Here is a 13,894-nt window from a genome sequence, read left to right as displayed (position 1 = left end):
TCAAGCCCATCTCATTCACTGAACACGAGCCATTAGGTGAATTCACCGGCTATATTTACAGTCGCTGAGGGTGATGCAAGTCACCGCATCCAATTAAGCGAGTTTTCAAATAATTACCTGGTCTGACAGTAATGTCTGCCGGTTTCCGACTGCATGACAGGTTTGGAAGAGCGGCCATGTTTACATTCGCATTACATTTGAACACAGTCCGAGCAGCCGAACTCTGTGTTTGTGTCTTGGGGAGTTTGTGACGGTTAAATCAGATGAACGGAGGTGGTTGAACTATCACGCATGTGAATCTTCACACATCTTTGACGTTCTGTGTAGATACAGAGCTGCTGCTGTTTGTCCGGTGGAAGGCGTGAAACTGAGCTCATCTATGATTGTGTGAAGTGTGAAAATGTTAGCGTGAGATCCTCTAAAGCGACAGCAAGCACATCCACACATAAACAAACTCTGATTCAATTAGAAAATGAAGGTTTGTCAAGACAAACTTTGAATGTTGGCTCGAAAACAATCCTTCACATTTGAAGGTTATATGCATGTTAAATATGAGTATTTCCTCAGCTATGTTTATAATACATTTAGTTGTTTAGAAGATTTACCAGGTTTCATACATTATGTATGATTATAAAACAGATTTTTCTCTTGGCCACTTATGGTCAAAAGTTTGCGGTCAGTTTTTTTAAAAGTACTTTTTGTCCATCAAGGATGCATTAACTTGATCAAAAGTGACAGTAAAGAAATAATGTTACAAAAGATTTATATTTTAAATAAATGTCATTAAATGAATTACATCTAAAAATATATTTAAATAAGTATTTCAAATTGTAAAAATATTTCACAAGATTACTGCTTTTACTGTATTTTTGATTAAATAAATGCAGCCTTGGTGAGCAGAAAAGACTTCTTTCAAAATCACATTAAAAAACTCTTTCCGACCCCAAACTTTTGAATGGTAGTGTACATGACTTAATTATTATTTTTTATTTATTGTTCGAGTATTATGAACTTTTGTGTAGAATAAAAGTTTTTCTAGGCTATTTGAGGGTAAATTATTTTAAACAATTGTCAAAGTTAGAAGCGGTGTTATTTCTTTAAAAGTAAAGCTGTTTTTAAAGATTTTAAAGAGTTGAAAATCAAGTTTTTAACAATTATGTCTATGTAGTGAATTTAATACGCTAAGTTTAAGACAACCCATGTGCAAATTCATAAGTCAACACCATTGATATTTTGTCCTTAAAACTGCAGTGAACCAAAGAGTTTCAAATTGCTGGTGTTTCTGACATCATAAACTACCTTGTAACCAATCACTTCAATGTGTGGGCGGGCTTTAGCATATCATTAACTATGCTCTGAAGCAGGGGAGTCTCAACAGAAGCAGGTTATCCCGGTATATTTTTCTGTTAAAATTAATAATCTGGTACATTTAGCAAGGGGGGGGGGGGGGGGAAGATTATGTATATGATGTATATTATGATGTTATGATAAACTATTTGCCTTTCTCCACTGACGTTCTAAGTTGTATCTAGGGATGCAGATTTTTAGAAGGCAGACTGAGATGCCGGACAGGAACATGGTTTGTGTAACAACAGCAACACATTATTGTCTGTCAATGATAATGTTGTCAAGCTAATTATATTAATTACGGTTATGTGTCAGACGTTGTAGAGAGAGTGTTTACTACAGTAAAGTTGACCCTGTGGATCTCTGAGCTGGTGTGAGTGAGTGGAGGCAGGGCTAATTTGCATATTCATGAATTCCACAGGAAAATACTTTAAATATGTTACTTTAGTTATCAAAGATGAATTGGAAGGGTTAAAATGATTGACTACAGGGGGACTAAAAATATAGCAAACCTTTAAAATTAAAGGGACACTTCAACACTGGCAAAATGGGCTTTCAATAAAACTTGGCTGCCTATAGAAAGGCACAAAAAACATGTTTTAATTGGTACTGCTGACTTGAGAAAAATGAGAAAAGGCGTGTTGTCGTCCCTTTTGCCAAAAAGGTACAAAAACTCCCATAATGCACTGGGCATGTTGCCGTCTTAAGTCCACCAGTCTGCTATGGATATGCTTAACCAGTCAAATACCGGCTTCACGGCTTGCTTTAGTCGGAAACTTAGCAACATTTTTGTCGTAATGGTGTCAACTTGTATTGTTCCTGGGTGCGAGAATTCGAAGAGTAAATGTTTAGCGGGAGTGAGTTATTTTCGATTTGAACGATCCAGCATGTTGTAGGCTGAGAAGAATCATAAACTGAATTCAGATGATAATGAGTCAGTGATCAGTGTTTTAGGCCAAAGGGCAAAACCTGTACTGTGAAAAAATTAGCTCTCCAATTGAAGCTTTGGTAGTGACGGATCACATCTAAATATTTCAGTTGGCCAAACTGAATTTTAAAAAGTTAAAAATGGCCGAAGTTACAATATCAATAACACTATTAAAATTGAATTTATATATATATTTATATATTTTACTGCATTGTAAAATATATGGCTGAACTACAAAACATGAATGACAAGTAAATGAAATCACAAGCAAATCCTGATCTTTTTTTAATTAAAATGCATAAAAAACTACATTGTTACCACACAATGAAGAAACAAAAGAGCATATTTCAGAACCAAAATTACAAACGTACAATGAAGACAATTTGTTCTACAGGAGTGTGTTGTGCTTTTTAGCTTTTTCCGCATGATAATCTGCGCACATCACAGACTCGTGGCCTTCAGTGACATTCACATCACTGGCTACATTTAAGACGTGTTCCAAAACATCCTGAGCTTCGCTGATGCCCACACAGACACGCCTTTAAATAATCGAATGATCTGAAACGCTTTACACAGGCATAAATGAGCTCAGTAGGTTTTGGACCAGAGCCTACATTCTTAAAAATAAAGGTGCCAGGAAGAACCAAAAATGGGTTTTCGCAGTGATGCCAAGAAGAACCATTTTTGGTTCCCCAAAGAAGCATTTTGTGAAAGGTTTCTTAAATACCCATTTTCCCCAACAATTTTATAGTCTAAGGAACCTTTTGCTCTACAAAGAACCGTTTGTGCAATTGAAAGGTTCTTTGGATATTAAAGGTTCTTCATGGAACCATACACCTGCCAAAAGAACCATTTAAGAACCCTTTATTTTGAAGAGTGTAGGTGTCAACAGAAGGTTGAATGCAACACACAATAAAAACCAGTATTGATAGTGGAAATAAATATACGTCTTTGGTCTTACTTTGGGCCAGCAAATATTAATTTAGCCTGATTTGGATTCTCTGACCATCTCAATGATAATCGACAATCACAACAAACTCACATAAGGATTTGATATCCACAGACATTAATAGATCCAGACCGAGGCACTGAGAGAAACATTAAACGATACTTCAGAATCGCAGAAGCAAATGATTCCCATAGCACGGGTTTCTATTACCCAGAAGTCCTCGCAGGAGAGAACCGACTCCCGCCTGTAACTAGACCGGCTCACATTTTGAATCCATCTTTCCTGTAGACTGCAGCTTCAGGCGATAATCAAGGGGAGGCACAATGGGAAGGAGAATAACCGTCGCCATAAAGGCATCAAAGCGGCCGTGAATCAAGCTGAACACGGGCACTTTTGCTTGGATAACAAGGCCTGAAGGATGACCATGATTGTGAAAGGAGATACAGCTCTCTTCATCCATCTTTCTACTCGTTTCCTTTGCTCTTTTGGGGCTCTTCGCCCTCAGGTGAAGGCAGCAGGTGTGAGCATGGGAAAAACCTCTGGGTTATGGGCTGAAATATTCACTTACACCTGTTACATGAATGTGTGTGTGTGTGTGTCATGGCCACTTTACCCTCCTTGTATGAGCATGTGCACGGTTTTGTTATTCAAATAATCGAGACTGATCTCCTTTCAAACGTGCCCAATTATTGTATCCGATTTCAGTCATACCAAGAACAAGGTTGGAAAAATAGACACATAATGTAGGTGCTTAGAGCTACATATTTTTCACACTTTAGAGACGTAGATGACAACAGGTGATTGTTGGACTCTATGGCCTTTTAGGCAATATGACTAAATATCGTGTGGAACTCAATCTGGTAAGAATGTCTCCATTATGTGGTTTTCATGGACATATAACCTCTTAAATAAATGTTTTAGTGCATTAAAGCTGCATTGGAAAAACATACATTAAAATTTGCATTGTATAATTTAGAAAGAATATATTACAGTAGCACAACTTCCAATTTTATATTAAAACAAAGATTAAAAAAAGAAATCAAGAAAGAATAATCATATTTAAAAAAGAAGTATGAAATGCTTGTGACCCGGAAAACAACCCGGAATTGGAGCGCATCCACTTTGGCTCAAATAAATTAAAAAAAAATACACAAACCATAAAACTGAGCGCGATCTGAGATCGGAATCATTTGAAGAAACTGCAAAGTTATAAAAAGCGATCAACACTGAGAAAAAAAAAAGATTCTTTTCAAAACTATTCCAAAAGAGACGAGTCTCCACAAGTTTAAAGACAAATTAATTGTTTGTGATTTTGGTGCAAAGCAAGAAACTTAAAAAAAAAACCTGACTGTCTTTAGATTATAGACACTGTTTTACGTTTCTACACATCGTAAACCCACAGCTTAAGGGTGAATCTCATCACAAAAACACGTCCAGATCAAATTTCAACTCAAAATCAAAACAAAAATGATTTTTTGCATAAAGAAAATGATGCCTATGCTTTTGCACATTTACATGTTTTGCACCTGAAATAATACTTGAAATAATAATCAGTTTTTTCCATTACTATAAGAACATAGGTGCTTCCTTTTGATTGAAATAATGTAAAAAAAAATATGAATGGCATCCTTTTCTGCAAAATATGATTTCTCATTTTTCCAATAAATATGACCTGGAAATGTTCCTGCATCCCAAAAACCCACTGAAACAACATCGCTCACATTGACCCACATTTGTATTATATGATCACATCTCACCATTTCAAGACTATTTCAGAAATTTCGGAAAGTACCTGAAAGTTGCGAGGCGACATTTTTGGTATATTTACACATCAAAAGTCTCACAGTCCTGCGGCTCCACAAAGCTCTTTCATACTGTCTGTGTGACAAACGCTTTCGCCTCTGCAGCGTTTCGTGACTGCAAAGCACTCTGGGAATTACAGCTTTCAGGCAGACTGGTTTGTAAGGCTGATACATTGTCTTTTTTTCAGTTACAGGCCCGTCAGAATATGTCCATGAAGCACCTGCTGTTTGTTTCTTTGGATTGCTCGGCTTTTTCAGTAACAAAAAGGTCGCTGATATATTACTATAGGATGCCTTTTCTTATTTTTTTAGGATAATTTTTACTCTATCTATATACACCTTAATGAGTGAGACTCGTGTCCTCCTTCAGTTTCGGTCCGTTTCTGTGCCGTATCCAGAGGGAAAAGACACCCGTCTGTCAACTAATTTCTGGTCATTTGATCACTTTGGTTGTCTTAGAAGCGACTGACGTCATAGAAGGACAAAGAAACATAAAACGATCGAACATGCACTTAATTTTGACCTCTTCTCTCTTTCAGTCTTTCCGCACACCATTTCTCAGTAAGGCCTCCAGACGGACTCGTCTATGCGTGTCGACGCACTCATCGCCGTGGGCGAGTTGCTATGGCTACCGTCAGCATCCACCCCATCGCTCTGGTTACCGAGGCTGGCGTTCAGCAGGCTGTTGTTTGCTCCAGCGGTGCCGCCGGCTCCACCCGCCGCGGTACAGGACGTCAGCATGCGGGTGGGCGATCTGTCGCCTCCCGATCCGGCGCCTCCAGTCGGAACCATGGAGAACTGGTAGGAGCCGGATCCGGTGCCGTAGTACAGGTGGTACGGCGAGGAGTTGGTCTGGAAGTGGGAGTTCTGGTTCTGGTTGCCGGGATAGGGAGGCGGCAGGTAGGTGTGGTAGCGGCTGGAGGTGGGCATGCCGGCCACACTGAGACCGCCGATTCCAGTGCTGGACGGGTTAGCAGAGTAGGTGAAAGGACCCGGATAATGCATGTGTGAATCGGAGAAACGAGGAGCCGTTAATGGAGACAGAGACGGGAAAGATGTCCTCTGCTGGAACAGCTCCGAACCTGATGAGGAAGATGAAGAAAATGTCACTTCTAACAACTTCAGTAATAGACATAAAAAATAAATAACTGATTAAATCCTTTTAAATCATTAAATAATACATAGTTTTTGTGATCCAGAAATGATCCAAAATAGGAAATGCATCAACTTTGGCTATAAAACAATAACCATAAAACAAAGTCATAAAAAACCTGTTTTTGTAAACGTAAATATATCTTTTTTTTTCACATTGCAGCAATGAGAAAACTATATATATATATTCATTACAATAATAAGAACTTGAACAAGAATGAAAAAGCAAATAATGTACACAAGATTCCACTTTTTGGCCAAAAAAAAATAAATAAAAAAAATCCATGGTTTCAAAATAAAGTAACTTTTTACTAATTTCGATAACTTTTATAAATTCAGACCAAGACTGAATTAAATAATGTAAATAAAATGAAAGGTTTATTTATTTATTTATTTTATATATTTTGTACATGTAATTATTTTAAATGTATAATTTATAATAATATTATTAATAAATAAAACAATAATAAAAATAATCATTATTATAAAAATATATGACTTTACCATTTATGTGATTATACTTTATTAATATTTAATATACATTATATTAAAATGATCTTCAGATGAACAATTGCCAAAGAACGCTATGAGGCACCGATCTAGCGCCACCTATTTTGATTTGTAAACGTCTGATCAATGGTAAAAGTAAAAGGTTATGAAAGCGTAAGGTTATGAGGCTGGGGAGGAAGAAGAGGATGATGAAGACCGGTATGCTCTGAAGTCTGTTTTTTATTTAGTGTTCATGTTCTGTCAGAACAGGTGCAAGACAAACATCTGTGCACCTGCACACAAACACAAACTGCTGCTCGCTTCTGTCAGTTTGATCTGTTTTCTGACTTTATTTTTCTGATTTTTGCCCACATACGAGCAAGGGCTGCTGGGATACTGGAGCAGGCTTTGGCATGCAGGCGCCTGAGGGAGGAGAATGCCGTCTGTGCGTGCCACTGACTCGTTTAAAACTCTCTCCCCTGTTTGTCTGGGGCACTGGGTCCATTTACAAACAGAAACAGAGAAAGAGAGAGAAAAGCATACAGTTCCACTTCAATTTCCTTAACGTCTGTTTTCTTCTTCTTCACAGAACATGTTCTCTCTCTCTCTCTCTCTCTCTCTCTCTCTCTCTCTCTCTCTCTCTCTCTCTCGATGGTCCCTTTTACTCTTTTGGGGGACCAGAATCTGATTCAAACCGAGGAGAATTCAGGATCTCAGCTGGTGTTGATTCAACTTAATATGGCTACGAATTCCAGCTGTACACACACACACACACACACACACACACACACACACACACACACACACACACACACACACACACACACACACACACACACACACACACACACACACACACACACACACACACAAACCCATAAAACTATCACAAACTTTCTACATTTTCAAAAAACATCAGTTGATATGATTTATAAGCTGCCAAAAATATCCCTCACAAGAACAAGGATTGCCATCTTTGTGAGGACATTTTGTCTCGTAAGGTTTACACACGCGCGCGCACACCATACAAGATCAATTACTAAAAGCGGAAATCTGACAAATGAGTTGAGAAACAGCTGCAAACCAGATATAACACCCAAACTGTAGACATGGTTTACCCTCATTACCCTCACAGACACACAGATTCAGACTCAGTGTCTCCCTCTAGTGCCTCACAGGATAACCTTATCAGCCCCCATACTGGATAGAAATACATTGATATTGTTATTAAATTGAGTTTTATTTTATGCCTGGCCAATGCCAACTTTTATATAGTGCCATATTAACGTTTTTGATGTACTTTATGATGTTTGCACCACAACAACAAAAAACATCACTGACCCTCTTTTGAAGACCTCTGCTCAAAAAAATGACTAGTTTGTGGTTTTTCCATGCATATGACCTAAAAAAGTACCAGTGGAAAAAGTCTTAAAAAAAAGCAAAGAGAAGGAAACGTGGAATAACCCAATTTTCCCCTTTTATAATATTAATTTCAATGGGGAAAATAGCATACTGAAAAAATATTACTATTAATGAATATTTAAAACAGTTAAGGGGAAAAAACACAATTTCTTCAGAAACAATATTAACATAATAAAAAGTGATGTTTTGGGCTTTCTGAAAGCATGTTTAAGGGAGTGACTTTCCATTTTTTATCCACACGATTCAAACAGAAGTACACTGTAAAAAAATATTGTTGTTTTTTGTTGGTTTAACTTAAAAAAGTAAGTAACCTGGTTGCCTTAAAATTTTGAGTTTATTGAAATTAAAAATTTGAGTTGATACAATGAAGGAACTTAGTTTAATAAACAGAAACTCAAAATATTTTTGTATCCGAACCACATAAAAAATTTGATAAATCATGAAAATAGCACTATTTGGCATGTTTCACTGCGTCATCAGAAATAAAACACACACAATTACCCAATATGCCTACAAAATCTTTTAATAATATTTTAATAAAGGTTGTCGAATCTCAAAAAATGTTCATTGTATTAACTCAAAATTTTAATTTCAATGAACTCAAAATTTTAAGGCTACCAGGTAACTTTTTCTAAATAATTTTTTACAGTGTAGGTTTCTCTTTTCCTCAGTACTTTTATTATGTTTACACTCAAATTCGGATTGTCATGCTATGAATATGTACATTTATATGAATGTACATATAATAAAAAAAATAAGTTCTACAGAAAAATATATAATAAATACATTTCAAAAAAGCAATATTAGTAATAATATCAATGATGTAAATAATATTAACATTAATAAAAACGTCATATCTGTTGATGACTAGTCAGAATAGAACAGGGGGGAATTTTTACAAAAGAAATGCAATCGTTCTTCTAGGATGAACGCTGTTATCCTTCTCGATCACAGTGAGCAGTTCAGTTCGCCGTGTTCCACTAGCCCACAGTCAAGCGTGTAACCCGGCTCACTACAGAGGTTTGCCTCATTTGACTGCTGTAGAAACTGATTTTGTTTGTTAACAGAAGAGCAAGCAGTAGCTAGTCAGCAGGATTTGTGCATGTTTGTGTGTGGGATCAAGGTTCTGGTGAGGATGCAAATCTGGGCCCTCACCTGTAAAATGGCAATGCAAAAACAGATGGGTTACACCTGGACCAGGCAAATCATGTGGCCAGGAGAGAGAAAGACATGGAGACATAAAGACTGAAATATATACTTCATACTCTATATAATCCAATTCAATCGTCTATATTTGCGTCCGAATGCAGGATACCAAAAATACCACATATCCAACAATCATACAATGATGTGGATCTCAGACTTGCTTACTTGTTCATGGTTTGAATTTCTACTATGTGGTTTTATGCTCCACTGGTGACACAACCCACAGGAACCAACTAAACAATTGCTACAAATTTGCCAAATACAGTGGTCCCAAACTATTACTTTTAACCAACTGGTTTTGCACACTATGAGCATGTTGCCAGATCTTCATTTTGAATAGTGTATATCTTACATAGTATGTAATATATTTCAACTTAAAAGTGTGTCCAGATGCTTTTTGGGGTCACTGTAAATGCAGGTAGAGTAACTTTCAATCTAATACATGTTTTTCAAGTGATGAACTGAGAGAGGGCTGAAATGGCTAAATGTTTGCACTGGATGTTGATAAATGATAACTGAAGGTAATGGCAGAGAACCTGAGACGCAGGCAAACATGTAGATCTTATGTGTTTATGTTAGAGCTGTAGTCCATAAGACAACACGGCACGTCGCATGCAAACTAGCTCATCTCCGACATGCTGCGATCTCATACATCAGGAGGGATCAGGTTACCATTCACAAACATCTGATACTGTACTGGAGATTTACAAATCGGGTCATTGATTCAAGACCTGGATCACAATAAGGCACATTTGTGAATACATCAGGAATGCATTTTATTCGCTCCAGTGAGGAATTATGACCTTATTGACTCTAAAAATCCATTTGTTGAAATGACTGCATTATTATTGATCCAAAAATCACAATTATTAAGCAGCTTTTGCTGTTCTAGGACATTGAGAGGAATCAATATTCAGTTCTTTCAGAAGCAATTATGAAATATAAGAACGGTTGGATCTCATTATTCCTGTAGGCGTTTTTGATCGTTGCAGTTCAGAGCGGTGAGTCAACATTACGCTCACGCAAGTCTGCAGCACAGAACACATGCTATCTGAACCAACAGGACAGAGAAAGCACAAATGAGATCTATTTGATATCTCAGTTGTTTTTCGTGGACAGCAAAAGGAAACTCATACTCATACTAAGAAAAAGACCCCAGTAGTTTCAGATGAGATCTCAAAAACATCTCTTGCTGAGCTCAGGCCCTGGTATTAAGATGCGTTTTCTTATATCGGATCACAAGTAGACGAGGGAGACACATTCCCATTTTGTCTCTTTTGTCCACTTTCAACCACTTCTGTCCTGATTTCTATGAGGGGATGGTCTATGAGCGGGTAAATGTAGGGTTTTTTCCAATCTTTCGAACTTATGGACAAAATAACCTTGTGCAATTTACACATGAACGCACTGGAGACGACAGAAAAACCTAGGGAGAGCAGCAGCTTTCGTTTCTGCTCTGACAGCCATAAGACCTTGAGCGCTATGAGCGTTAGAAATCAGGAATGGTGAGAGAACATTGTGCTTGGTATGTTTTGTGCTTGGTATGTCTTCAAACCAAACTTAGGTCTCCAGCCGACAACGTTTAAATCCCGATTGACTAATGCACTGCCCATAATGTTCACTCATTAGGTCAACAGGCGGAGAGTAGGCGGTCTTTTGGTGGCTGTTTGAACACATTCGACTACATGAGCGTTTACACTACAAAAACAATCCGGTTGAATGCGTTTTCGACTACCTCTGGAAGTGGTCAAAAGTGGAAATACTACATTGTGGACATACAATGAACTACTTTTTGCTTATTTTAAATATTTAAAAGAGGAACGTCTGAGACAAAATTGATACTAAATTGAAACATTTAAAAACTTCTGAAGAGCGATGAAAGAGCAAACATTTGGAGCGAGATTTGGTGAAAACACCATACACAAACAGAAATTGACTACTATAATAAACCTAACATTATATTATTTAAAATGGAACTTAAGCATTACATTTAGGCCCTAAAAGATGCAAAAAAATTAAAAAGCTATACGGATTTTCCCTTGGTGCTATGATGAATATAATATCTTCCAAATAAGTCTTATTAATGAGTCTAAGGCTGCATTTACACTGCAGGTCTTGATGCACATTTCCGATCCGGTGACTATATCCGATTTTTTTGACGACCCGCTTACATCATCTTTTCAAAAGCGACCCGTATCCGATATTTGCATTTACACTGTACACTGGGAAAATAGCCCAAGACGTTCTTAACCAGTGAAAGGAAGTAAAACAGCGCGATATGCGATGGACGCAGACAAAATGATCGCACAATGTTTTGCTGTCTGCACTGTTCCACACATCTTTAAAGGTCGGCAAAACATTTCTCTCGTAAGGCGGAGAAAAAGAGGAGAGCCCTTGACGGGGTTGCCAGGTTTTCACAACAAAACCCACCCAATTGCAACTCAAAACTGTGTTAAAGTAGCCCAATTCCGCATGAAAACCGCAGACTTGGCAACACTGGCAGTTTGTGTCCACCTGAGTTGACGTCATTCGCCTCCGTCCTTTTTTCAATGACGTACGACTCGCATTTACTGGGGGATATCCGATTTGACCGCTTACATGGCAGACACTAATGCACATATCCGAATCATATCGGATTTATTACCACATATGAGTGAGGCCTGAATCCGATCTGGGGACATCGGAATTCATGCGTTTTTTTACTGCTTACACGTTCACATGTCATATCCGATCTGTGCCACATAAGAGGAAAAAATCGGAATTGGGTCACTTGGACCATGCAGTGTAAACGGGGCCTAAATAAACTCTCTTTGGCCACGTACACACTGCAAAGTTTGCAGAATAACAACCACAGTTAAGTGTAGGAGTGAATACCCTTAAAGCTACACTGTGTAACTTTTTTAGTTTATTCTTAACTAAAATCACTTAGTTCTTTCAAAAATATATGTGCTCATTAATGTATATTTACTTCTTTCAAGTAATAATGCATTCTCATAATTTTATAATATACCATTGAAAATACATAAGTGTTGAGGGTTCGGATGGCGGTCGCCATGTTGCTCCTCCATCTTGAAAGTACATTTGCCAAAGAGGGACATACCAGTAAATTCAAGCTTCGCTTTTCGCGTTTTTACACTCGATGGCACTGTGTTGAATGTGAAGAGGAGGATTGCTTGAGGCTGCTATATGATGATGGAGGATCACTCTTAAGCCCCTTTCACACTGCACGTCGGACCCGCAATATTCCCGGAACATTGCCGGGTCGCCTTCTGTGTAAAAGCAACCACGTCCCGGAATTGATTACCGAATTTCGACCCCGGTCGGGGACCTAGTAACATTGCGGAATATGTATCAGAGTCGCCAAGGAAGCGGAAAAGAGAATTAAGACGGCAACGCGACAGGTAAATCAACAAGACAAAAGTAAATATTGGAGTGGCCTTTCCAAGATGGAAAGAGCTCATGAGGAGCAACGATTTTAAAAAGAACGCCGACGTTGCCTGCTTTCTTCTCGACAGGTAATATTAATTCAGCCTATTTGTGTATATTGGAAGTTTTATTGTTGCTTGGCTAATTATATCATGGTGTGCTGTGCATAACGTTAACACTAGAACGACGTCTAGGATAGTTTTCCTCGCGTCAATGATGAAAAAGTATTGTTTACCTTATAACATAAATCCGTGTTCTATGACGAATAACATGAGATTAATATTTTAATTGCATTATAATTTGTTTGCCTTACGCTAGTGATGTCGTACAATATACAGAATAACAATAGCACTGATAAAAGTTACTTTACTAAGAGCTTGCATTCGTCTGGGAACCTGATAGCTGATGTTAGCAATGAACTGGTTATTATTCAGTTCTATTATTCATTTTACATAGATTAACTTGATCATAGATCATTTGGTAAATTAAATAACTGCAAATTATAATAGTTTTCAAAAATTACCTCATCACTTGAGTTGACGCAACACTCACCGAAGAGGTCGAACTGAAAGCCATGACTAAATCGGCCACCGTAGGAGTTGAAACGAAATCGAAATTGAGAGGAGCAGAAACTATTATACACTGGATGGTCATATACCTTTTCACCACTAGATGGGAGAAAATATCACACAGTGTAGCTTTAAATATCTTGTAATAATTATCATCTCGTAGCTGTGGAAAAAAAAAATCCTGCTATTTTTGATAAATGAAAATATGATGGGGGAAAAATCACTCCCAAAAAAAACTACAGACTGTACCGAAACTAAATTAACCCCTCAGCAGAAGAGCGACAATATATTAGGCTGCAGTGCGCATGTGGCCTTTAATAAATGTCAAGTATTTCCTCACATCACATTTGATGAAACTGCCATCTGGTGTTTTGAAAAATGCCACCTGACACACCGTGAGCCTATTAAGAATAATAAATCAATCAAAGTGCAATTAAAGAAAGCTATAACTTAAATGTCACACGGGCTGGTGTGACAGAGGGAATCTTGTGTGTGTGTGTGTGTTTGTGTGTGGTTGAGGTAAAAATGACTCAGCTGGTTTGGATGTTTGGGGTTTGCGGGAACAGGAAGGGCAGGAATTCTGCGTTGCCGCGGGGAAGGAAAA

At 37.8% G+C, this 13,894-nt stretch overlaps 1 protein-coding gene across 2 annotated transcripts in view; it reads right to left on the bottom strand.

Moving 5' to 3' along the window:
• Nucleotides 1-2,547: 2,547 nt before the first annotated feature.
• runx3 (RUNX family transcription factor 3) overlaps nucleotides 2,548-13,894 on the bottom strand; it is a 73,973-nt gene continuing 62,626 nt past the window's right edge. For both annotated transcript variants that reach the window (XM_067420639.1, XM_067420640.1), the window contains exon 8: nucleotides 2,548-6,108. In XM_067420639.1, coding sequence (XP_067276740.1) covers nucleotides 5,585-6,108 — 524 coding nt within the window. In that variant the 3' untranslated portion in view covers nucleotides 2,548-5,584. The remainder of the gene's footprint in view (nucleotides 6,109-13,894) is intronic.

This window comes from Pseudorasbora parva, chromosome 17 (assembly GCF_024679245.1).
Source record: "Pseudorasbora parva isolate DD20220531a chromosome 17, ASM2467924v1, whole genome shotgun sequence".
NCBI classification, from domain to species: Eukaryota; Metazoa; Chordata; class Actinopteri; order Cypriniformes; family Gobionidae; genus Pseudorasbora; species Pseudorasbora parva.
The sequence above is the reverse complement of the archived record's forward strand: the minus strand, read 5'-3'. Positions and strand labels throughout refer to the sequence as shown.